Raw genomic sequence first — 27,588 nt, forward strand, 5'->3', positions numbered from 1 at the left:
TCTCTGTGTGAAATTTGGGCTGCTCTCCCCAGGGAGAGCTCGTGGCTACATTGCAGCTTCACCCTTTTTTTTTTTTTCCTGCGTGCAGTTTTATTTGTTTTTCCTATCAAAGTGGATTTTTCTACAGAATTCTGCCACGAACAACCCTTTTTGCTGCCATGGGTTCTTTTACGTGCACTAAGTGCATGCTGCACACGGGACCTCGGTTTATCGTCTCATCCGAATGACTAGCGTCCAGACCACCACTCAAGGTCTAGTGGAGGGGGAGAAAATATCGGCGGCTTAGCCGTGATTCGAACCAGTGCCCTCAGATACTCTGGCTTCCTAGGCGGACGCGTTACCTCTAGGCCATCACTCCATGTGTGGGAGTTGCAGCCCACAAACAAAGAAGAAGAAACAAAATCACAACAGGAAACAGCTGAGTGGTTAATGCATTGGACTTTCAACATGAGGAACCCAGGTTCAAATCCTGGTCATGGCACCTGGAGATTTTTCTGATCTCCCAGGTCGACAGACATGCAGACTTGCCAGAACATAAACCCCCATCATGTGTGTACTCATGCAGAAGATCAAACACGCACATTAACCCTTTGAGCCCTGACCACCGCTTTACCGGTGGTGGGGAGGGGTGGCATAATGCCTGGCCACCGGTTGAGTGGTGCGTAAACACTTGTGTCGTGTTTTGCTATTGACTGACTTATATTGAAGAGCCAATCAGAAAAACCGTAATATTCTGATGTCAGCGAACGTAGCACCAACATTGCTGCGCCTTTTCACTGTGTTTTGTGCATGTGCTTTGGATAAAAAAGATCGATTTCTACCATGAAGCGTGCAGAGTCTCAACCTGACATGCCTCCTTTGATCAACTGATTCTGCATGCTCAGATTCATTTTCAACATCACTATCTGTAGCAAAATCATCCGATTCGAATTCCACCTCACTATCAGAGTAATCATTGTCATACTCTACTTCCGATAAATCATCAAGCCTATCAATTACTTGCTGCGTTGTGTACAGTTGTTTTCTCGCACGTTTTGTCCCTGATTTCTGCCCTGACGGGCCAGGTTGAGACTCTGCATGCTTCAAGTGTTTACGCACCGCTCAACCGGTGGCTGGGCATTATGTCATTTTTCTCTGCCACCGGTAAAGCGGTGGTCAGGGCTCAAAGGGTTTTATACCAATTATTTGCAAATTTTGGCTCAGGAGCTCAGGCAGAAGGGTTAAAATTGCTCAGGAACTCAGGGCTCAAAGGGTTAAAGATCCTGTACTCCACTTCGGTGTTAGGTGGGTTATGGAAATAAGAACATACCTGGCATGCATCCTCTGAAAACACAGAACACATAATCACACTTTTCATCCCAGTTTGGAGATATGAAGGATAATAATTTTTTTTTTTAAAGAAAAGAAAAAAAGACACAAACAGTCATCATTTTGAACTGAAATCAAATTAGAATTAATATGAAAACAATTACAGAAAAGTTACATAAACATGTACATCAGGTTCTGTTGGAAATACCCATCATTCTGAACTAAGTATGCATTTGTTATAAACCAACAAGAGATCATGTATAGTCTGTAATTCTAACAGCAGCATGTTTTGAGTCAAATGACTGATCAATTCCAAGACAGATGAAAATACGTTCACTTGTCTAAGTAATACTGCAATTAGTTCATCAGCTTGTGATGGCCTAGAGGTAACGCGTCTGCCTTGGAAGCGAGAGAATCTGAGCGTGCTGGTTCGAATCACGGTTCAGCCGCCGATATTTTCTCCCCCTCCACTAGACCTTCAGTGGTGGTCTGGACGCTAGTCATTCGGATGAGACGATAAACCGAGGTCCCGTGTGCAGCATGCATTTAGCGCACGTAAAAGAACCCACGGCAACAAAAGGGTTGTTCCTGGCAAAATTCTGTAGAAAAATCCACTTCGATAGGAAAAACTAATAAAACTACACGCAGGAAAAAATACAAAAAAATGGGTGGCGCTGTAGTGTAGCGACGCGCTCTCCCTGGGGAGAGCAGCCTGAATTTCACAAAGAGAAATCTGATGTGATAAAAAACAAACAAATACAAATACAAATACAAAATCATGTCCACAAGCAAACAGACAACCAGTGACACATGGAGACAAAGAGGCACAGACAAGATACAATTCAAAATATACCTATCTATGAATCCAACAGAAATTGCAAGTGCATCCAAAGGGTTTATCATCACATCACCCACACCATACAGTGTCTCAGCTGACAATCCCACATTCACACAATGTCCACAGTATCAGCAGCAGTATCAGTAGCTCAAGGAGGAGGCGTTACTGTGTTCGGACAAATCCATAATATACACATCTGCCAAGCAGATGCCTGACCAGCAACATAACCCAATGCGCTTAGTCAGGCCTTGAGTCAAACTCCACAGCAAAGGATCACTAAACACACACACACACACACACACACACACACACACAAACACACACAACAACAACAACAACACCTAAACTGAATGCAAATATGAAAGTAACAAAACAAGTCTGCTTGGTTTAGCACACAATAAAAGAAATGTGTTCAGACACACAAACACAGACACACCCAATAACAGTAGAGGAAAACAAACACAGGCAAACAACTGTTCTGTCGTTATAACAAAAACAGAAGAAGAAAAAACCCTTAAAACATATATCCAGATGTAAGCATTTTGCGTTTCTGACAAAGAGGAAACAAAAAAACACAATAAAACAAGCAAACACATGTAACAGAGTTATGTCCTACTCTCTGAAGTGCAAAACACAAGTCACTGAGTTATGTCTCACTCTCTGAAGTATGATATTTCCCTGGGATTCTTCAGAGCCAGGCTCTCCTCCAACTCTGATGCCAGTGTAAATCTCCTCAAGGCTTGTTCGTACTGCCCCTCCTGTGACAGTGCGGCAATCGGTTTGAACTTGTGCTTGGCAAAATCCTGAATAACTGCATTCTCTGCACAGACATACACACACAGAGACCACACCATGAAGAACACAATCCACAGCTGAATGATGCTGCATAACATGCAAGGTAAGAATTTTTCTTTGACGATAATGAAAAGGTTTATGAAGAAGGATGCATGACAGGTGAAAACGGTGCAGGACAGAAAAACTGGAACAGAGGAATAAACAAATAAGAGAATATGGAAAACAATTTGTTCATCCAAGAATAACAATTACAGTCGAAGCTGCTTATAACTAAGTCGGATGTGACGAAAGCTGGATATAATGGAGCAATGAGGTTGGTCCCAGCAAAAATCCTTCTTCACATGACTAAAAATACAAAAGATGTAACAAAGTTGGATGTAACGACAGGTCGTTTATAACGAAATGTTTTTGGGGTCCCCAGTGGGTGATCAGACCAGTTATAACGAAGCTGCCGCCTATAGCGAATCAAATGTTCGGCCCCGTGAAGAGTTCAAGCCAGATATAGTGAAGTGGTTTCTTTGTGTTCAGGAACCATTTCTCTAAAATGATTGGTCAGAACGCTGCGATGTATATTGAGAAAAACTGACCAAACTATAAAGCAGATGATGTAAGTGGGGTGTATGGATGCAAAAACCATTAATGATGATGTTTTGTCTACCAAACAAAATGTTTTTGTAAATTGCAGTGACATGAAATTGTGGAGTTTGGGTCAGTAATAGCATGCCTGTAATGCTCTGGTACATTTCAGCTGGTCATTCTTGATAATAGAAGGCTGAGTGGCATAATATGAAGCTCTACAAACCTATAACAAGACACCATTTTTGTTGATGACACACTTTTGTGACAATACAAAAACAGTGCTTTTTTAAACCATACCCTGGTATACTCATACCGTAATTCATTTTTGGCAGACAGGTATCTTTGGATGGCAAATTGATCAAACTTTTAGGAAATCATAATGAAAAACCCTCCACCCCCACCCCCACCAGGGTCAGGGGGTGCGGGTGAGGGTGGGGTGGGTGGGGGGGTATGGTCACCCGAAGCTCTATAGAGATGACTATGCTGAGGCTCATTTCTTACATACTAGTTAAGCAAGGTTCTCGCAAGACACACTAGGAAGTTGCATTTCTTTTCTCCGCCTCGCAGCAAGTGGCTTGGTTCTAGTGAGTCAAGGCTAGGTTGCCTTCAGGGCAACTCTGCCATGAGGTAAGCTTGAAATCTGCTTCCCACCTTGCATTTGTTTCATTGTGCATGTAGTCTTCATCCTTGCCACCCACGCTCTCGCCACTGGCACGCAAGCATGCTTACGATTAAGAAACACATCTCTGTGTTCTGTGTATATAATGTGCATGCAGATTATAGAGATAACTATGCTGCATTCTGTGCATACAGTGTGTAGATTATAGAGATGACTAACATGTGTTCTGTGTATAAAATTTGCACTTTACAGAGATTACCATGCTGTGTATTGTGCATATGATAAAATGTGTAGATTATAGAAATATCTAGGATGTGTTCTCCTGCAGTATTAAAGTACTGGTAAATAAAGAGCTGGAAATCTGCTGGTCGGGGTTTATCGCTAGGGAGATCACTTGCCAGATGTCACGAAATAAAGGTTCATAGTCCATACCCCACCCACCAATTGTTGGGTGTGTGTTTTTTGGTGGTTGTTTTTTTTTGTTTTTGTTTTTTACCACGCTGCATACAGCAGAGTCACTCAAATGTTTATTAAGACCACGAAGATGCAAGACTGAAGAACAGCAGGTGCAGAGTTGGTGGAGAAATTCAAATACCACTTCCCCACTCGTCTCTTTAACGAGGTGACAGCTATGTTTTAGACCGAATCAGAATCAGAACGTTATCTTGAACTTTGGCCACTCATTTACATTGTCACCGCGACAGATGTACGAGAAGAAGAAAAAGTTTGAAAGCTCAGCAACATAAAATATGCAGACTACTTACGCAAGTATCGCTTCCTTCTTGTGTTAGCAGGGCCATCATATAAGAAATACGTTAACTGATCCACGTCAAATGTGGCATTTTCTCTCTCACGCACCAGATCCGGATTCACAGCAGTCGATGCCATTTCTGTTTTTCCAGCCGAGTGACCGACCCTTATTACGGTCCCGTGAACTGGGTCGAGTGCAGAGGTTGGTGCTCGTGAACCGGACTGGTACTGGTGTGCTCGTCTATGGACGAGCATCAGAAGTGTGTGTCAGCATGCTATTTGCCGCCTGGCGAAATGTATAACAAACTGATATCAGTCATGAACAATTGTTTTGCGTGATATTCGTTAATATCAGCGTGTCAGGCGACATAGAGCCGAGTTTAAAAGTTACGTCTGATGCCCAAATCTTTAACTGAATGCGATAACTCCTTACGTTTATATTTCATGTGACGGGGTGGAGTAATAAAAGAATAATAAAAAGATAGAAAAAGGGTATTTCAGAAAAGAGAATGAATAAACAACCAGAGACAAACTGTCGTGCGGCTATCAGTGGTAAAATAAAAAAAAAAAATTATTGCTTCGAAAGCTCCATCCTGTTAACACGAATGGATTCAAACAGTACGCCCGGCGGGGAGCGCCTCCGTCAGCACTTGTTGCCTGAACGTTTTGCACAGGGACAGTCAGTTAATGGGAAATCAAGGTTGCTTGTGTGTGTGTGTGTGTGTGTGTGTGTGTGTGTGTGTGTGTGTGTGTGTGTGTAAAAAGACGAAAATAATCAGAAGGACTTTAATTCCTTTCAGTTGTTATCGGCGGTGGGATGAGGTCGCCTCAGTTGTGATATGATTGTGTTGATACAAAAACAAAACAAAACAAAACACACACACACACACACACACACACACACACACACACACACACACACACACACACACACACACACACACACAAGCGCTCTGCATCTTGTATTTTCATCGATCGAATAAATGATAACAGTGATATTAGCAGAAAATAAATTAATGTCAAACAGGTTACATAAACGATTTGTTTAAAAGAATTAAACATTCGTCTTTCAAAATCATTGATTAAAAAAATATATTATAGTCGTGTTAAAAACCAAGGGCAATAACCGAGGCGGTAACCCTATCAGCGGAGCGGAAGTATTTCCTTTAACCCGGCGAGAAAGCGCGAGACCCGTTTGCCTAGCAACAGTCGGCAACTGTGTACATGGTGCGAGGGGGAACAGCAACCAAATAGAACGAGTTACTGTTTGCCTATTCCCTTCTGATCTGTCACCTGCCAGGGACGTTAAACATGGAAGGGTTGCCATTTTTACCTGGGAATTCATTCTCGGATCCCACCGTAAGTACGCAAGTGTGGTTGTTCATTTATCTTCAAAGTTTGCAGTCCGATGAATTGTAATACAACCGAACAAGGTGCGTTCACCATATTTCGATTATTTCGAATCGATTGTTTACTCTACATGGACAAAATGTTTAGTAGCATGCTTTTGTTTGGATATTCAGGTGTAGTTATACTGAACGATACTAATATTGTCTGAATGATAACTTAGACGTGTTTCGCTTGAAGATAAATGAGATCAATTAAGCCATGAAGAACGATATATAATCCCCAAGTGAAATATCACATCTTTCCACTTGAAGCGTATCGCAGAAACACAGAATGAATATTAAGTTTACAGGCAGACATTGTTCATGCTGTTTTGTTTGTTCAGATCAATGAGTTTTATGACATTTTATTTCTTACTAGTTGTTTATTATTGTATTGTAATATGATTGTATTGTATTACTCTTTTTTTGTCACAACAGATTTCTCTGTGTTAAATTTGGACTGTTCTCCCCAGGGAGAGCGCGTCGCTATACTGAGAATGCCACCCATTTTTCTTTCTTTTTTTTTCCTGCCTCTCTCCCTCTCCCTCACTCACTCTTTCTCTCACTCCCTCATTCTCTCACTCCCTCCCCCCCCCCCCCCTTTCTCTCTATAAGCACACATATGACAGATGTTGTCAGACGCACTCATTTGAAAGGTTTGTTTTAGAGATGAGAATTAATTTTCCTTTATAGCAAAAGCAGATAGTAAACAAGGGAGCAGGAAACTAAAGTGAACAAACAGTTTTGGATTCTTCAGTGAGACATCTTTGCACTGGCACCAATACGAATGTATTATGCCAAGTACCATATGTGCTTATCCTTTTGTGTATGTATACTCATAGGTCAGAGAGGAAATGGAGGGTCTGACACAACAGTTAACAGAAAGAAGCAAATAAGTATAGAAAAGATAATAACCAATAGAATAGAACATGTCTTTATTACCAAGTGTACCGGGATCACAAGTAATATTGGGGGGCGTGGGGGAAGGGGGGGATAGTACATAACAAGATACGAACATGAATCGAAAATCATACACAAACACAGATACAGTAGAAATTAGGATACATACAAGTGCATATCAATATAAAAACTTGTGCATACTCACACGTGCACATACTGCACACACACACACACACACACACACACACACACACACACATGCACGCTAACACATGCACGCACACACACACACACACACACATCCATACACACACACACATACACGCGCACACACATCCACACACACACACACATGCACACACACACACACACACACACATGTTTGAACAGAAGCTGCCTATTACATGTGGATGGGGCTGATGACTAGATCTTCAGACAGATGTTTGTTGTTTGCACAGTTCTATTTATCATACTGGATTTGTTCGAGAGACAGGGCATTGACTGCTTTGGGAAAGAAGCTATTGGCGAAGTGATTGGTTTTCATCCTTATACTTCTGTACTGTTGACCAGAGGGGAGCATCTGGAAAATTGCAATAGAATGAGTAATTAGGAAAATGAAGTGTAATGAATCATGTGGTGGACTGGGTGTGACTGGCTAAGGTTCTAACGAAGCTAAAAAGTTTAAGTGTGATGTATGTGGACTGCCGTCTTGAAACTCACATGGAAATAGAAACAGAAAGTGAACAGGGCAAAGGGAGTTTTTCCTGATCCAAAAACAATTGTCAATGTCCCTTTTGTGAGTGTGTGTGTCTGTGTGTGTATCTGTCTGTCTGTCTGTCTGCCTGTCTGTTATCTGTGTGTGTGTGTGGTGTGTGTAAGTGTGTGTTTATGTGTGCATGTACTTATGAGTGTGCATACATAAGAGAGTGAGCAGAGAGTGTTCATAACTGATCCTTATTAACATTCTCCAACTAGCAGCTGTCTCTCCATCACCATACCCAGCTGTTCATGATGGTTTTGTTAATGTTTCTGCTGCAAAACAAGCACCACTTTCTAACCATGTACTATTCAGGATGGTTTCGTTAATATTTCTGCTACAAAGCAAGTACCACTTTATAACCATGTACTATTCAGGATGGTTTCGTTAATATTTCTGCTACAAAGCAAGTACCACTTTATAACCACGTTCTGTTCAGAATGGTTTTGTTAATATTTCTGCTACAAAGCAAGTACCACTTTATAACCTTTGTATTGTTCAGGATGGTTTTGTTAATGTTTCCGCTGCAAAGCAAGTACCAATTCATAACCATGTATTGTTCAAGATGGCTTTGTTATTCTTGCTGCAATGAAACAAGTACCACAATAATCCAGTATGGCTTTGTGATATTTTTCTGCAGCAGAACAATTACCACTCTTACTCAGGATTGCTTTGTGATATTTTTCTGCCACAAAATGAGTACCACTCGTATTCATGATGGCTTTGTGATATTTTTCTGCCACAAAATGAGTACCACTCGTATTCATGATGGCTTTGTGATATTTTTCTGCCGCAAAATGAGTACCACTTTTATTCAGTATGGCTTTGTGATATTTTTCTGCTGCAAAATGAGTACCACTTTTATTCATGATGGCTTTGTGATATTTTTCTGCAGCAAAATGAGTACCACTCGTATTCATGATGGCTTTGTGATATTTTTCTGCCACAAAATGAGTACCACTCTTATTCATGATGGCTTTGTGATATTTTTCTGCCACAAAATGAGTACCACTCGTATTCATGATGGCTTTGTGATATTTTTCTGCAGCAAAACAATGACCACTGTTATTCAGTATGGCTCTGTGATATTTTTTTTCTGCCACAAAATGAGTACCACTCTTATTCAGGATGGCTTTGTGATATTTTTTTCTGCAGCAAAACAAGTACCACCTGAGCCACACGCTGGGCTACAAGAATGGCTACGCCATGCAGAAGCGGCCAGAGGTGGGCATTGGAGGCAAACCCATCGAGTACAACCAGCTGAACCAGGCTGACCTTGACCACTTGGCCAACTTCAACCCCACCCTCACCTACGGTCAGGCCAAGCAGGCGCCCCCTGAGGACTTCATCCCTGCCCACGTGGCCTGGGATAAGAAGGTATGGATCATCTCCCTTTGTATTATAGTGAATTGCGTTATGGGTCATCTCCCTTTGTATTACTGTAAACACCCATACGGCCTGGGACGAGAAGGTATGAATCATTCCCCTTTGTTGTTACTGTAATGTAACTTGTGGGTCATCCCCCTTCGTATTACTGTAAACGCCCATGGGGCGTGGGATAAGAAGGTATGGATCATCCCCCTTTGTATTACTGTAATGTAATTTGTGGGTTATCCCCCTTTGTATTACTGTAATGTAATTTGTGGGTTATCCTCCTTTGTATTACTGTAATGTAATTTGTGGGTTATCCTCCTTTGTATTACTGTAATGTAATTTGTGGGTTATCCTCCTTTGTATTACTGTAATGTAATTTGTGGGTTATCCCCCTTTGTATTACTGTAATGTAATTTGTGGGTTATCCTCCTTTGTATTACTGTAAACTATCTTGTTAAAAAATAGAAAGTAAAAAAAAATATATAAAAAAGTGGTGCACTCAGTGTAGTCACATGCTCTCTCTGGGGAGAGCAGCCCGGATTTGACAATACAATACAATACAATACAATACAATACAGTACAATACAATACAATACAACACAATACAATACGCTAAACACCCAATGCCCAGGGATAAGACGGTATATGCTGGTCGTTGCCCATTGTATTGTACAGACTTCACAAAAAGTTAAGAGCCACTTCATAAAATCAAGTATATTTTCATAGAGTGTGTGTGTATGTGTGTGTGTTTGTGTGTGTGTGTGTGTGTGTGTGTATGTGTGTGTGTGTGTGTGTGTGTGTGTGTGTGTGTGTGTTTTAATAAATCGAGAGATGATTCAGATTATGCAGGCTGAATATGGTCTCCCACTTGCCTCTCACTGAATACACTGACAGCTGTTTCAGCCATATGTGCACCTTAAACAGCTTGAAGAATGTGTTTGGAAAATCAATGTTTTGGCCCAAAATTTACAGTTATTCAGTGGTTTATAAATGACAGCTGTGTTTTTTCATTGTGAAAAAAAAAAAAAAAATGGAAGTGCACATGCAATGAAGTACCTCTGGTTGTAAGTGGTGATCATTACATTGGCTGTTTGGTGAAAAATTCAGCATTCATTTCACCCAAGAAGAAGAAGAAAGCTGTGCAAGTTCCCAGGTGGTCCTTAACTTTTTTGTGAACCCTGTATGTCATTGCTCACCTCATCATTCCATGGCTACACCATCCATTACTGTGTGACATACTGCAAGGTTAAACGGTATACCATGAAGCTGGGGGCACTGCCCTACAGTGTGTGTGTGTGTGTGTGTGTGTGTGTGTGTGCGCGCAGTCAACGTAGTACTGCACACTACAGTGCAATATTACACAGTACAGTACACTTCTGCACAGCACAATAACATGTCATTCCATGCCAAGCAGTGCAGTGCAATGCAATACACATGAAACTATCAATCTAGTTTTCTGTGTGCCACATTTACCTAGGAGACCTGACAGCAACAAAAGAGTTTATTTCAGAAAGAAAAAAATCTACTTTGACTGATAAACAAGTGTGCAGACAGTAAAAACAGATAAGTGAATGAATTAATGAATAAAGGTCAGTTACTTAGACTTACGTGATGTGCTTTCCCATCAATACAACTGTACAAAACAGTATAATGCAACACAACACAATTCAAGTTACAATACAAGACTGATTAGTACTTTGCACAATTTTGAAACAGAATGTAGCACACCACACAATGCCAAATAGTACATTACTCTATTTTTGAAATGCAGTATAGAATACCACACCCCAACACATCCAGCCTCATACAGTAAAGCATACTGCAGTTCAAAACAGTACAGGGATGTATGGAACAGAGCACATGCATGAGTTAAGCACCACCTTTATGATTCATCATTACACATTATAAGTCAGTACGACATAGAACACAGCCCAGAAGTGGCTTCATTTCAGTAGGCAGGGCAATAAGCAATGTGATTTGAAGGCAGAACAGCATCAAATCATAAGATACAAGTACCTACGAACTTTACGATATACCTTAATATCTCTGAACGAGAAATTGTTCGCACATTTGCTGACAAACCATGACAGAACAACACTGTTCGTTTGTTCTTTAGTTTAACGTCTTTTCACTGTAAGTGATATTAGACGAGGGAAGGAAAAAAATCGAGTGGGAGGAGGGGGGAGGGGGGGAATTACTGTGTACGCATATGAGTAAGTGAAAGTGTGTGTGTGTGTGTTTGTGTGTGTGTGTGTGGCTCTGTGTGCGTGTGTGTGCGTTCAGGGACTTGAGACTTTAACACATCTTTAACAACACTGTCATAGTTCCATCATCACTGTGTTTCAGGTGTTGAAATTCAACGCTTACTACAAGCAGACAGTGCATGAGTCACAGAATGAGTTTTACCGTGTGCGTCCAGTCGACATCTACTACTATCTGGAAGACGACAGTATCGCTGTCATTGAGCCGCATGTGGAGAACAGTGGCATGCCACAAGGTGGGTTCTCTTTGCCTGCATTTATTTTCCTGTGTGTGTGTGCGTGTGTGCGTGTATGTGTGTGTGTGTTTGTGTTTGTGTGTGTGTTTGTGTGTGTGTGTGTGTGTGTGTGTATGTCTGTGCGTGTGTGTGTGTGTGTGTCCAATGCTTGAACCATTTGGGTATCACACCCATCACTGAACATCCAACATGTAGAGTAACACTTGTGAGGATTTCCAGAACAGTGTAAAGTTTGCAGAGTTGGTTTGGTTTCAGAGTTCTGATCTAATGCTCATCACTGATCAGGGTTCACTCCATTTTGGCACTGTGCTGTGTCCTTGGAAAATGCACTTTACTTTCCAATTTTTCCTCCACCCAGCAGATGTGAAAGGGTACCCGACTTCTTCTTCTTCTTCACCGTTCCCAGGCCATGTTCAGACGGTCAGTCCAGAGTAGGTTACGAAGTCCACAGTCCGCTGGAGCTCTGTAGCCGTTCCCCACAACATGTCCTGGAGCGCTGCGGGACTGGGCCAGATCTGGCGCCTCAGCTCTTTGTGTAGAGGGCAGATGGACATGGGCTGGAGTTTGAGGGGCGGTGTCACGCGGACATTGATCTGTGTGGGAACTTTTCAGTTTGTAGAGATGGGAGAGGAGCTGGCAGTGGCCTGTGTGTAGTCTGAGGATGATGGGTACCTGACAGCAGTTTGGGAAAGTTGAAACGGCGGATGGAGAGTATTGGGCTGAGCTTTCCCATGTTAAACTTTGACACAGCAGATGTGAACTCACTGTCCCAATGGCCATAAAAGGCTATGTGACCTTAACCTTTAACCTTTGATGTTTCCCACAGGAAAACTGATCAAGAGACAGCGCCTGCCAAAGAACGACAGGGGGGATAACTGGCACTGGAAAGACATCAACAACGGCATGAACGTGACATTCTACGGCAAAGTTTTCCGCATCACAAACTGTGATAAATTCACATGTGTAAGTCTGCCGTGTCAAAGCTGAGAAAAAAACAAGTTGTTGCATTGTGGAGCCAAGGAATTGGTTGTTGTTTTATGCATATTTCATTTTGTGGGTACATAATGGACAAATGCAAATTCGAGACAAGTGTCTTGCACTGTAGTTATCAGCCAGCATGGGTTGAAGACATTTTACATATGTTTCTCTATGTGCATGAAATATCTGTGAAATGAAACACAGGAACAGCAATAATATATGATGCATAACAAATGTCATAACTGTCTCCATTTATGATGCAGTAATATAACCGTAGATCTTGCTACATTGTTATGCATTAGAATGGTGTTTTACACATTTTTTATGTGCTAGCTTTCCACAAGTTACATGAATGGGTATCATTTTCTTGTCAGTTCTATGAATATTTCCGGCAAATGCTCATATCTTTTGATGTTATAGTTGTTTCTAAAATCCACCAGAAAATGCTTCAAAATGGTATGATTTATTCTGAAAAAAAAGGAAGAAAAAAAAAGGGAAGACACGAATATTGTGTAGTAAAGCCTGCAGAAATGTCCAAACCAAGAAAGGTTGTTTGTTTGGTTTTTAAACAGGATAATATTTCCTGACTGCCCAGCTCTAAAAAAAAAAGAAAAGAAATGAACTTGAGCTCCTGTGAGATCTGTCATTGTAGTGGCCTGGAATCTCTTCTCAGCAGCAGATGATTTATTTTCTATATAAGAAAACCTTGGGTGTTTTTGTTGTTGTTTTTTTGTTTGTTTGTTTGTTTTTTGTTTGTTTTTTCAAGTCTAGGAAAAATATTTGAACAGAAACGGAGATGGTGACTTTCAACCCTTTGCTCCTAACCCTTGGTGAAATGAGAGCATTGTAGAATGAGTGTGAATAGCTACCTATAGCTATCTACTTTTTCAGTGTTGTGACTAATTTTCTTCAACTAAATTAATGCCAACCTGAAAACGAAAAAGTCCAGATAAATAATGATGACTGACGTCCTGACCTGTAAGCTCTGTCAGATCTCAGTGAGGTGACAGCCCTTCACTGACATCCTGACCTGTAAGCTCAGTCAGATCTCAGTGAGGTGACAGCCCTTCACTGACATCCTGACCTGTAAGCTCAGTCAGATCTCAGTGAGGTGACAGCCCTTCACTGGCATCCTGACCTGTAAGCTCTGTCAGATCTCAATGAGGTGACAGCCCTTCACTGGCATCCTGACCTGTAAGCTCTTTCAGATCTCAGTGAGGTGACAGCCCTTCACTGACATCCTGACCTGTAAGCTCTGTCAGATCTCAGTGAGGTGACAGCCCTTCACAGACATCCTGACCTGTAAGCTCTTTCAGATCTCAATGAAGTGACAGCCCTTCACTGGCATCCTGACCTGTAAGCTCTGTCAGATCTCAATGAGGTGACAGCCCTTCACTGACATCCTGACCTGTAAGCTCTGTCAGATCTCAATGAGGTGACAGCCCTTCACTGGCATCCTGACCTGTAAGCTCTGTCAGATCTCAGTGAGGTGACAGCCCTTCACTGACATCCTGACCTGTAAGCTCTTTCAGATCTCAGTGAGGTGACAGCCCTTCACTGGCATCCTGACCTGTAAGCTCTGTCAGATCTCAGTGAGGTGACAGCCCTTCACTGACATCCTGACCTGTAAGCTGTGTCTGATCTCAGTGAGGTGACAGCCCTTCACTGACATCCTGACCTGTAAGCTGTGTCTGATCTCAGTGAGGTGACAGCCCTTCGCTGACATCCTGACCTGTAAGCTGTGTCTGATCTCAGTGAGGTGACAGCCCTTCACTTACATCCTGACCTGTAATCTGTGTCTGATCTCATTGAGGTGACAGCCCTTCACTGACATCCTGACCTGTGAGCTGTCTGATCTCAGTGAGGTGACAGCCCTTCACTGACATCCTGACCTGTGAGCCGTGTCTGATCTCAGTGAGGTGACAGCCCTCTATTGACATTCTGACCTGTGAGCTGTGTCTGATCTCAGTGAGGTGACAGCCCTTCACTGACATCCTGACCTGTAAGCTGTGTCTGATCTCAGTGAGGTGACAGCCCTTCACTGACATCCTGACCCATAAGCTGTGTCTTTTCTCAGTGAGGTGACAGCCCTTCGCTGACATCATGACCTGTAAGCTGTGTCTTTTCTCAGTGAGGTGACAGCCCTTCGCTGACATCATGACCTGTAAGCTGTGTCTGATCTCAGTGAGGTGACAGCCCTTCTGTTCACGTTTCATCCACCTGTGTGATGTCACTGTATGAAACAGATTGGTGTTGTTTTTTTCATATATTATTTTATCTGTACATGTTACATGCGTCTGTGCAGTGTTACTGCATATGAAACTGACAGAATCACGCACCCGTTTATCATCATTACCATTGCTTCTCAACAGTGTTCTACTCTTTCCTTTCTTGCTCCGATGACAGGACTTCCTGGAGAGTGAGGGCCTGGCCGTGAACCCCCCTGAGGATCAACCCAAGGACCCCTACATTGAGCGACGCAAAGAGGCGGCAGCCCTGCGCACCTACACCACACCCCCCTCCTTCGACAAACTCAAGCAGTTCCTGGAGCTGGATCGCAAAGTGCTGCGCTTCTTCTGCATGTGGGACGACCGCAGCAACATGTTTGGCGAGATGAGGCCTTTTGTCATCCATGTAATTCCCTCCCTCCCCTTTTTTTAATTTTCATTTAAAAAAAAATTTTTTTTAATTTACTTATTTATTTTCACTTCTTGCACTTTTGTTTTTGTTGTCCTCCGGCCTTTCTTGGAGGGGGCGGGGGGGATTCATATGATTCACTCCTCCTTTTTTTTCTTTTTTTCTTTTTTTTTTTTTTTTACTTCTTATGAACACTGACACAGGCTGACTGACTGATCGGTGATGTGAAGTGCAGGGAAATCCTTGTTGGGCTTGTACTATTTCCTCTTCTTCTCATCTCTGTTTTCTGTATTCTCATCTTCTTATAACTATTGTAAATAAAAGAATAGAAAACCCTTTTGTGACTGGCCTCTACCATGTTCCTGGCCTGTGCAGGGATTTTTTCTATCCTTTAATTCAGTTAATCATTAATAATTCTTTTGTACCATCCCCTTCCCTTAAATATAATAAACCACTCTGGTACACGGCTACAAAAGTGGTGTCGCCGACAGGATATTCATCCACAACAAAATATATCCAAAATGATTCCTTTTAATGTTTCAGTTCTTTTATCCAAATCAAATCCATCCCTAAACCACAGTCCCTTACCACCCAAGTGTACCTTGTTGCAACTTGGTGCTTGCGAGCAAGGATATTTAATTCTTGATATCTCTTAATAAATTAAAGCCCCTAGCCAAGCTTACGCTATCACACACACTTTATTTTTCTGTCCTGAGGCATTTCATCTTTGTTATTTTTATTTTTTCATCCACTGGATTTTTGCAAAATGGCGTTGAATCCATGTTCTCAAAGAACTCCTGTATCACCAATGTTAAAGTTCATCTGAATTTTTTTTCTTCTCATATTCTTGAGGTCAGTGCTCCATTAGGAGCCATTGGTATATTCCACATACAATTTGGTATATTCCACACACTAACACATACACACACACACACACACACACACACACACACACACACACACACACAGAGTAACAAACAAAACATTTTCTCATCTCACTTACTTCATACAGAAATTTCTTACAAGAAACCCCCCCCCCCCCCAGAAAACAAAGGGGCAGATTATGCTTTTCTTGATAGTTACTAAATCACAAGGAAGCTGGGGGGAAATGGGGGGACTCTTTGACATTTCCCTGTTCCCCTTATTTTTTTTCTTTCCAGATATTTTCTTGTTCCCAGCAATATTATTCGTTCTTTCTTCTTTCATTTGTTTATTGTAGGCCCCCACGTCATCCTTGTTTTAAATAATAATCTATAGAAGGATTGCATACAATAGTTGATTATTGATTGATTTTCTGACCTTATCCCGCTTCCCACATCCCCCATCTCACACACACTCTTCCAATATGTTTTTCTTTATCCAGTCACTGACATCCACCCTCTCCATTTTACATTTTGTACTCTATCTTTTCCACATTCTGTTCTCTCTCTCTCTTTTCCTTCCTCAATCCCCTCCTCCTTGCCCCCCACCCCCACCCCCTCCTCCCCGCAAACCCCCCCACCTCCACCTGAACCGCCCCCTTTTCAGTTGAATATTCCTTCCTTGCCATTGATTTTCACAAATGATTTCTAATTAACAATAATAATAATCACCATTATGATAGAAAAAAATAATAATAGTACAAATAATGATAATGATAATGATAATATTGTTTATTTTCAGTCTCATATCATCATCTTAGATGAACAGACTATAAATGAATAAACGACGACTTTCTTCTTTCAGTACTATCTGGTGGACGACACTCTGGAGGTGCGAGAATGCCACCAGGCCAACGATGGTCGCGACCCCTTCCCTGTTCTGATTGGCCGACACAAGGTGCCCAAGGACCGCAACAACGTGCCGTCCAGTTTCCCCTCAGTTGTCATGGAGCTGTCCGATAACGAGATCAAGAACTACTTCACCCCTAAAGACTTTATGATCGGCCAGACGGTCAGCATCTATGGCCGCCGCTTCCTGGTGTACGAGGTTGACAACTTCACCAAGGCCTTCTACTACCACAACTTTGGCATCACGGAGTTCCCCTCGGTGGACGTCAAGGGCGGCATGAAGGACTTGCCCAAGATGGTAAGGTTGTCACCAGAGTTTTTCAGGGTTTTTTTTCTTCTTCAACTGTTTTAACATGTGTACAGCGAAATCCCTCTCTTCAACAACTGTTATAACGTGTACAGGAAATCCCTCCCTACAACAATAGTTATAACGTGTGTGTGTGACATACCTCCCTACAACAGTTGTTATAACATGTGTACAGGAAATCCCACCCTACAACAACTGTTCTGACATGTGTACAGGAAAATCCCTCCCTACAAAACTGTTTTAACATGTGTGCAGGAAATCCTTCCCTATGACAACTATTTTGAATTGTGTACAAGAAATCCCACCCTACAACAACTGTTTTGACATGTGTGCATGAAATCCCTCCCTACAACAACTGTTTCAACATGTGTGCAGGAAATCCTGCATCTGTTTTAACGTGTGTGCAAGAAATCCTACATCTGTTTTGACATGTGTGCAGGGAATCCTACATCTGTTTTAACGTGTGTGCAGGAAATCCTACATCTGTTTTAACATGTGTGCAGGAAATCCTACATCTGTTTTGACATGTGTGCAGGGAATCCTACATCTGTTTTAACGTGTGTGCAGGGAATCCTACATCTGTTTTAACATGTGTGCAGGGAATCCTACATCTGTTTTGACATGTGTGCAGGGAATCCTACATCTGTTTTAACATGTGTGCAGGAAATCCTACATCTGTTTTGACATGTGTGCAGGGAATCCTACATCTATTTTAACGTGTGTGCAGGAAATCCCTCCCTACAACAACTTTGGGTCCCTGGAGGACTCTCTGCAGTCGTGCCTGTCTCTGATCCCCCAGCCCCCGAAGAAGGACTTCATCAAGATGCTGGAGAACGACCACAAAGTGCTGCGCTTCGAGGCTGTCATGGTGAGTGTGGGGGCACCGCTTTCTTTTATGATGATGGTGATTGTGATGGTGATGATGATGATGATGACAGTGGTGATGGTGATGATTGTGATGGTGATGGTGGTGATTATTGTGATGATGATGATGATGATTGTGATGGTGATGATGATGATGGTGATGATTTTGACGGTGATGGTGATGATGGTGATGATGATGATAGTGGTGATGATTGTGATGGTGATGATGATGGTCATGGTCATGATGACGATGGTGATGATGATAATGATGATGACAGAAATGATGATGATGATAATGAAGGTGATGAAAAGAAATGATGATGATGATAATGGTGATGATGATAGTGATGATGATGGTAATGATTATGGTGAAGATGATGATGATACGATGATGGTGATGATATGGTGACGATAGTGATGATTATGGTGAGGAGGAGGAGGAGGAGGATACTACACTTTCGGACCTCTTAAAGCACTTAACAATAACACATCAGTCAGACACAAACCATTCACGAACACATACAAAAAGACACACACACACGCACACGCTCACGCACACACACACACACATGCACACACACACACACACTCACACACACAAAGGTACACACGCACACACACACATGTGGAAGAGACAGATCAGGGTCCATAGAATTCCAGTACAGAATGGAGTGCCTGAGTTCTCTAAAGACAGCTTGAAAAGGGATGTGTTCAGATTTGTTTTAACTCACTCAGTACGGCCAGTCCTCTCTTCTCCTCTACACAGACCCCCCGGATGTACAGTGGGTGTCTGAATGACCCAACCTTTAGCTTCCGTCGTCAGAACTGTGGTATTCTTTGTCAACATTCACCTCTTCAGTATAAGAGCCTTCCACTTGCAATATTTTGATGATGGTAATTGGGGTGAAACGCTGTTAACGTCGTCTCTTTCGCCGTACGTATGGAGAGAGTTAAAGGATGTGAGTGAGGGAACATAAGGGACTGGGGTCAGCTTTGTACAGCTGAAGAGCTAAAAGCTGAAAAAAGGCAGTGAATTCCATGTTTGTACAGCTGAAGAGCTAAAAGCTGAAAAAAGGCAGTGAATTCCAAAAAGGCAGTGAATTCCATGTTTGTACAGCTGAAGAGCTAAAAGCTGAAAAAAGGCAGTGAATTCCATGTTTGTACAACTGGAAAACTAAAAGTTGAAAAAGGCAGTGAATTCCATGTTTGTACAACTGAAAAACTAAAAGCTGAATAAAGGCAGTGAATTCCATGTTTGTACAGCTGAAAAACGAAAAGCTAAAAAAAGACAATGAATTCTGGGCTTGTACAGCTGAAAAACTGAAAGCTGTAAAAAGGACAGTGAATTTCAGGATTGTACAGCTGAAAAAAACTAAAAGCTGAATAAAGGCAGTGAATTCCATGTTTGTACAGCTGAAAAACTAAAAAGCTGAAGAAAGGCAGTGAATTCCATGTTTGTACAGCTGAAAAACTAAAAAGCTGAAGATAGGCAGTGAATTCCAGGCTGGTACAGCTGAAAATCTCAAACCTCTCCCCACTGTGTTCCAGGACTCAATCAGACCAGAAGACTCAGGCCGGCGGTTCATCATCTCTTACCGCCTGGCTGATGACATGCTGACCATCTACGAGCCCCAGGTTCGAAACTCCGGCATCATCGGAGGAAAGTTCCTGGAGCGCACACGAGTGGCCAAGCCTGGATGTCCTCCTGATGGTCCGGAATACTACGGGCCACAGGACTTTTTCATCGGTGCTGTCATCGAGATTTTCAACCATCGCTTCGTCATCACCGGCGCCGATGCTTTTGTTCTCACATACATGGAGGAACATGCCAGCCAGTTCCCACGTGAGTGACGGGACTTTAATGGTGTGTTTTTTTGGGGGATGGGGGTTGATTCTTCCATTCTGTGTGATTTGATAGGTACACGAATACATATACATCCACCCAAGGCCTGACAAAGCGCGTTGGGTTGTGGTGCTGGTCAGGCATCTGCCTAGCAGATGTGGTGTGGCGTATATGGGTTTGTTCGAACGCAGTGACGCCTCCTTGCGAAACTGAAACTGAATGCTCATGTGTATGTGTTACTCATACATACACAGATATCTGTGTATGTGCGCAACACACATACACCTGCACTGGTGCTTGCACACACACACACACACACACACACATTCACACACACACACATACACACACACACACACACACACACACACAATGTCACAACATACACACACAACATGCCCCTAATGAATAAATGAATAAATAGATGCGCTGTCATTATTACCGATAGCTGATACATCAAAACCTACCTTCTCCTCAAGTCAAACTCCCACAACTTTCAACTCACAGGCAAGGGTTTACAGGCATGCCCTGCTGTCGACCCATTTCTGATGTGATGACAATAACAAGGTCAATAACCATAGCATCATCAGGCTGAACATGAAACAGCCTGTATTATTATTATTGCTGTTGTTAACCGTTTGTTTTCAGCTGGGACCATCAACTCCCTGAGGGAAAAACTGGGCCAGACTCAGGCCACGAAAGAAATGGTGAAGGGAGGACCCATGAAAGTCAAACGCTCGTAAGTTTCACACATACACACACACACACACACACACACACACACACACACAAACTCAAACACACACACACACACACACACACACACACACACACACACACACACACACAGAGAATCAAATAGTTAGTCTGACAATGTTCAATGCAAATAGTGGATACATTTAGTTTAATGTGAAAAGACGAACAACCCTACCAGTATGTAAAATTATTTCCTTAATTTCTCAAGTTTGATAGTCAGGAAACAATCTTTTTTTTTCTTTTCTTTTTTTTTTACTGATATATTTTAACATTTAAAGTTCACCTACCCTGGCCTGCATTCTTCATCTGACACACCCATGTTTGAAATCCTGCGTTGCTGATGTAAGTCCCATGGTTTCCAAACATTTTAACAGTGTTCTACTGTTAAAATCCTCCAACTCTACTCTTTGAACATACTTGTTCAAACAGTTAAAAAAAAAAAACAAAAAACAACAACTTTTGATCCTTCTCCACAACACCATCCGTGTGTGTGAGTGTGTGTGTGGTGTGTGGTGTGTGTGTGTGTGTGTGTGTGAGTGTGTGTGTGGTGTGTGGTGTGTGTGTGTGTGTGTGTGAGCGGGGGAAGGAAAGGGAGAGGTGTGTGAGTTGTGAGTGAAGTGATGTCAGTCTGTTTTTTTAATAGTATTTTTAGCAAGTTTATATCATGATATTCTTATTATATCCCTGTATCTTATTTACACCACATTGCTATATGAGCTCAAACTCACAGTGTAAGCATAACGTGAAAATGCGCATTATGTGTTTTTATCATTACCCACATGTCATTGAATGTACTTGGAGTGGCAGGGTAAGCGCTATGTAAATGCACATGATCATCGTTATTATTAGAAATAATTTTCCACGTGTTCTCAAGGCCTGACAAAGCGCGTTGGGTTACGATGCTGGTCGGGTATCTGCTTTAGCGGATGTGGTGTAGTATTATAAGGATTTGTCCGATACGCAGTGACGCCTCCTTGAGTAACTGAACTGAAATGAACTGTTATAAGCACTTAGATCTGGAGGGTAAGGACTCAATAAATGCGCATGATGATGATGATGATGATCACCAGTCATTTTCCCCACACTGTGTGAGCAGGCAGGGTGACCTAGACCAGCTGGTGAAACAGGTCCGTGCTCAGCTGAAGAAGATCGCCATCACGGACAAGTCCCGCGTCGACGAAATGTTCTTGCGCTATGACCGCGACCGCTCCGGGTTCATCAGCGTCGAGAACATGCGTGACCTCTGCAGACGTTTGCAGCTGCCTGTCGATGATGATGTCATTCTGGCTGTGAGTATCAGTCCCTGTGTTGTGTTGTGTTGTGTTGAATTATATTGTATTGTGTTGTGTTGTGCTGGATTGTGTTGTGTTGTATTGCATTGTGTTGTATTAGATTGCACTGGTTCTTAGTGCTGCAGCCTTGGGGGCTAGCTGGCCTTTGGGAACCATCCCCAATGCCGACTGTCCTAAAAACCCCTTGGTCAAGAGAGTGGGGATGTAACTTGGGCAATACTCTCTCCACTATGATCGAATTCTAGCCCAGATAGTCGGAACTGCAGTTGCCTCCTCTGCTGTTCTGATGGTCATAAGTCGGGACATGACTGACTATCATACACCTACACTTGTATTGTATTGTATTGTATTGTGTTGTGTTGTGTTGTGTTGTTCTTTTGTGTTACAACATATTTCGCTGTGTGAAAGTCAGGCTGCTCTCCCCAAGGGAGAACACCTCACTACAGTGCAGTGCTACCTTTTTTTTTCTGTCTGCAAGTGTTCTGTTTTTTGTGGTTCTTTTTACTATCAAACTTCAGAGTGGATTTTTTTTTTTTTTTTAACTGAATTTTGCCACGCTTTGTTGCGCCGTGGGTTCTCAGTTTATGTTTGTTAAGCGCATGCTACACATGGGGACCTCGGTTTATTGTCTCATCCTTCTTCTTCTGCGTTCACTCGTATGCACACGAGTGGGCTTTTACGTGTATGACCGTTTTTACCCCGCCATGTAGGCAGCCATACTCCGTTTTCGGGGGTGTGCATGCTGGGTATGTTCTTGTTTCCATAACCCACCGAACGCTGACATGGATTACAGGATCTTTAACGTGCGTATTTGATCTTCTGCTTGCATATACACACGAAGGGGGTTCAGGCACTAGCAGGTCTGCACATATGTTGACCTGGGAGATCGTAAAAATCTCCACCCTTTACCTACCAGGCGCCGTCACCGTGATTCGAACCCGGGACCCTCAGATTGACAGTCCAACGCTTTAACCACTCGGCTATTGTGCCCGTCTATTGTCTCATCCAAATGACTGCAGTGCGGCTGGTTTAACCCCTTGACTGCTGAATCTTGGTGAAGTTAGGTCAGTGTGGCATCATGTTTTAGTGCACTGCTTCATTTTGTCATCTTTTAAAAGAGTTGTGGTTAAATCTCCCGAACAAAAGCAATGCAATCCTAAGAGGAAGACATCTGAATACAGAACAGTGACCGACATCCTGACCTGTAAGCTGTGTCTGATCTCAGTGAGGTGACAGCCCTTCACTGACATCCTGACCTGTAAGCTGTGTCTTATCTCAGTGAGGTGACAGCCCTTCACTGACATCCTGACCTGTAAGCTGTGTCTTATCTCAGTGAGGTGACGGCCCTTCACTGACATCCTGGCCTGTGAGCTGTGTCTGATCTCAGTGAGGTGACAACCTTTCACTGACATCCTGACCTGTAAGCTCTGTCTTATCTCAGTGAGGTGACAGCCCTTCACTGACATCCTGACCTGTAAGCTGTGTCTTATCTCAGTGAGGTGACAGCCCTTCACTGACATCCTGACCTGTAAGCTCTGTCATCTCAGTGAGGTGACAGCCCTTCACTGACATCCTGACCTGTAAGCTCTGTCTTATCTCAGTGAGGTGACAGCCCTTCACCGACATCCTGACCTGTAAACTGTGTCTTATCTCAGTGAGGTGACAGCCCTTCACTGACATCCTGACCTGTAAGCTCTGTCTTATCTCAGTGAGGTGACAGCCCTTCACTGACATCCTGACCTGTAAGCTCTGTCTTATCTCAGTGAGGTGACAGCCCTTCACTGACATCCTGACCTGTAAGCTCTCTCTTAGTGAGGTGACAGCCCTTCACTGACATCCTGACCTATAAGCTGTGTCTTACCTCAGTGAGGTGACAGCCCTTCACTGACATCTTGACCTGTAAGCTGTCTTATTGAGGTGACAGCCCTTCACTGACTTCATGACCTGTAAGCTCTGAACCCAGTGAGAATATCAGCCCTTCACTGACATCCTGACCTGTAAGCTGTGTCGTATCCCAGTGAGGTGATAGCCCTTCACTGATATCCTGACCTGTAAGCTGTGTCTTACCTCAGTGAAGTGACAGCTTTTCACTGACATCTTGACCTGTAAGCTGCATCTTATCTCATTGAGGTGACAGCCCTTCACTGACATCCTGACCTGTAAGCTGTGTCTTATCTCAGTGACGTGACAGCCCTCCACTGACATCCTGACCTGTAAGCTCTGTCTTATCTCAGTGACGTGACAGCCCTTCACTGACATCCTGACCTGTAAGCTGTGTCGTATCCCAGTGAGGTGACAGCCCTTCACTGATATCCTGACCTGTAAGCTGTGTCTTACCTCAGTGAAGTAACAGCTTTTCACTGACACCCTGACCTGTAAGCTCTGTCTTATCTCAGTGACGTGACAGCCCTCCACTGACATCCTGACCTGTAAACTGATCTCTGTGACATGTCAGCTCTTTATGGACACACATATATAATTATCAGTATCAGTCTAAGGGTTAATTCTGCCATGTCAAGACTGTAAGTTGGTGGATTGTATTAAGGTGTGATGTCTGAATTTTAACAGATTCTGTGTAAGGGATTGATGAATATGCCACCGCTGATTTTTGTTGGCATGATTATTATTGTTCTTCGCAACAACACTTTCTGATCAGAAAGTACATCAAAATGTTAACGTCGGTTTTACAATGTTCTTATTCACAAACACAGGAGCACCAACACACACACACACACACACACGATCCTGATCCATCGATGTTGTCTTTCCAGTTGGTACAACAATGCACAATGGACCAAGAAGGGCGCATCAGTCTGGAGGATTTCCGTCGCTTCGTGGAAAGCTCGTAATGCTGCCCCTCCCTCACCTTGTGTGCTGAACAAAACAGTCACCACACCGCTTAGCATTTTGAACGTTCAACACAGACGCTGTAAAAAAATAGATGACACATAAAATAATAAAACAATGACGTTTCAGTGAACAACTGACCCATGTCACAGGTTTTGTGCTCTTTATCACCTGGCATACAAGGTTCTGTACGTAAAACGTGCCTCACTTGAGTTACCTCTAAATATTTATCCCAGGCATAGAAGGCTGTGTGGAAAACATGCCACAACTGAGTTAGTTCTGAATTTATTTTTTGATGTTTTATCACCCCTCAAGAACACAGCATGCCAGTCATCACCATGTTTTATTTCAGGGGGAAAACAATGAAAACTTTTAATAAAGCTGTAGTTCTTGATGTCACAAGCTGGTTTATTGAGTTGCATGTTTTGTCCATTGCTCTCCGGGAAGGCAAAAAGAAGTGTTTGCTGTAGAGAGGTGAAAAAGGAAGATACAGAATGCTAACTTAAGGAAGAAAAGGAATGTTAACATGGATGCAATACTGCTGTGTTTTGATTCTAACACATGAAAAAAAAAAATCTGCTGATAAATGCCTTCAACTTGATGACACCTTGTTTTGTTTTTTCTTTCTTCTTTCTTTGAATGTTTTTCAATATCTGCTGATCATGTCCTGATTGCTGATGTATTGATCATCAGTACAATGTTCAAGTTACCTGAAAAGGGAGATTTGCTGAGTGTGATAAAGAGGAGAAGTCAACACATCTCATTGTATTTATAGTTGGTGAAAAAATTTTCACTCAGTAATCTTCATATATTTGTCATATGATTTTGTCCGTTTCAGTTATGTTGCTGTCAAAAAAGTCCATTTTTACAGCTTTATATGTGTCTTTCAGAAAAGAAAAAAAGAGAGAAAAAAACAACAAAACAACAGAAACTATGTTGTTTAGTATCTGAATCAAGGAAGGTGTTGAGAGAAACATCTATAATTGAAGAACTGTTTTGTCTCTTTCAAGACAAATGTTTGTTTCATGTTCTTTTTATCTCGTTTACGCTGTCACACTGCTGTTTACCGTGTAATTGGGGGCTTTATTTTGAACTGGAGTCTGGGCGTAAGACTTTTCATATCAGTGATGATGTGTGGGGACAGGCTTTTGCCACACTGTATATCAACAATTCTGTGATCGTATTGAAACAAAGCATTGCCTTGCTGTTAGGGTGGATCCATTTTGGTCAGTGAAAATGTGGATTAAAATGATGTGTACACACAAACAAGCCTTGTTCTTCCCGTCAGGTTTTGTCTATGTTTGCGTTGTATTTGTTTTAGTAGTGTGTGATTGTGTCTTGTCTGCCTGCCCGTGTAACCCACAAGTTGTCACTTTCTGTCTCCCTTCTCTCATCAGCAGTTTTATTCAACCAGCCTGCATGGTGAAGTGGTTTGCATTGTGGACTGATGACTGGGTAGAAGTGTGTTCAAATCCCAGCAGAGGTGTTGGTTTTTTGGGGTTTTTTTTAACTATTGCCTGTTCCAAGCCACAGCAGAGTGGTCAAATGGGAAGACTGGGACCGCACACATCTGATGATCACGGATGCGTCTGGGGGAGTGTTGATCAAATTTCCTGTCTGTATCTCTCGGGTCTGGTTGACACCAGGATATATTATGAAAAGAAGCGAAGAGTACAGCTTTGCCACATGGTCTCAAAACAAAAATGGACCTCCATAGCATCATTATCATTACTGTCATTCAACATCAATATAGAAAAAAATAGTTCCAGGTACTGTGGCCTCTCATGACCTGCTGTCTTGGTGACCTCAGTTTTCTTCTTCTTTTCATTCGTCAGACGCACACCCCAGTCTCTTGTGATGAAGGCAGCTGTATGCTGCAGGTCCTCCACACAGACGTAGAGCTTCCGGATCACTGGAGTTGAGGCAGGCCAGTACCTCTTCCTGAGCACCTCATGGAGGGGGAAAAGATGTTGTGTTGTCTGGCTGTCAGTCCCACAGGGGCACCGTGCTGAGCGACCAATGCAGAATTTAGTGTATATGTATGTAAATGGTGGTTTCGACGGTTGTGGTCCATCCTGAGTCTGAACACCTGAAACCTGTTCCCGCCTAGTCAGCAGGTAGTAGGGGGTCTGTCCTTTTGTGGCTTGGGTGTTGTTGCATCCACTTCTTCTGACCTCAGTTTTGAACCCCTACCTCCGACGGGCGCAATAGCCGAGTGGTTAAAGCGTTGGACTTTCAATCTGAGGGTCCCGGGTTCGAATCTCGGTAACGGCGCCTGGTGGGTAAAGGGTGGAGATTTTTCCGATCTCCCAGGTCGACATATGTTATGTGCAGACCTGCTAGTGCCTGAACCCCCTTCGAGTGTATACGCAAGCAGAAGATCAAATACGCACGTAAAAGATCCTGTAATCCATGTCAGCGTTCGGTGGGTTATGGAAACAAGAACATACCCAGCATGCACACTCCCGAAAACAGAGTATGGCTGCCTAC

At 42.7% G+C, this 27,588-nt stretch overlaps 2 protein-coding genes across 2 annotated transcripts in view; one reads left to right on the forward strand and one right to left on the reverse strand.

The window, feature by feature from the left end:
• LOC143290917 (peroxisomal acyl-coenzyme A oxidase 1-like) overlaps nt 1–5,063 on the reverse strand; it is a 37,982-nt gene extending 32,919 nt beyond the window's left edge. Inside the window, exons 1-2 of the mRNA XM_076600477.1 lie at nt 4,904–5,063; nt 2,804–2,966 (exon numbers count right to left, since the gene is read on the reverse strand). Of these exons, the coding sequence (XP_076456592.1) occupies nt 2,804–2,966; nt 4,904–5,027 (287 nt within the window). The 5' untranslated portion in view covers nt 5,028–5,063. The remainder of the gene's footprint in view (nt 1–2,803; nt 2,967–4,903) is intronic.
• A 1,026-nt stretch (nt 5,064–6,089) lies between these two features.
• On the forward strand, nt 6,090–25,839 carry LOC143291228 (EF-hand domain-containing protein 1-like). Its single transcript, XM_076600998.1, has 11 exons — nt 6,090–6,248; nt 9,090–9,311; nt 11,655–11,805; nt 12,632–12,768; nt 15,190–15,417; nt 17,146–17,487; nt 18,224–18,364; nt 19,909–20,203; nt 20,852–20,942; nt 22,056–22,248; nt 25,023–25,839. The coding sequence occupies exons 1-11, from the start codon at nt 6,201–6,203 to the stop codon at nt 25,098–25,100; spliced, it is 1,926 nt and encodes a 641-aa protein (XP_076457113.1). The 5' UTR covers nt 6,090–6,200; the 3' UTR covers nt 25,101–25,839.
• Nucleotides 25,840–27,588: the final 1,749 nt, after the last annotated feature.

This window comes from Babylonia areolata, chromosome 16 (genome assembly GCF_041734735.1).
Source record: "Babylonia areolata isolate BAREFJ2019XMU chromosome 16, ASM4173473v1, whole genome shotgun sequence".
In the NCBI taxonomy this organism is placed as follows: domain Eukaryota; kingdom Metazoa; phylum Mollusca; class Gastropoda; order Neogastropoda; family Buccinidae; genus Babylonia; species Babylonia areolata.

Coding starts and splice junctions, on each gene's coding strand:
- LOC143291228 (XM_076600998.1), top strand. CDS start 6,201: ATGGAAGGGTTGCCATTTTTACCTGGGAATTCATTCTCGGATCCCACC. Junction 9,312..11,654: donor ACGTGGCCTGGGATAAGAAG/GTATGGATCATC, acceptor ACTGTGTTTCAG/GTGTTGAAATTCAACGCTTA. Junction 11,806..12,631: donor GAACAGTGGCATGCCACAAG/GTGGGTTCTCTT, acceptor TGTTTCCCACAG/GAAAACTGATCAAGAGACAG.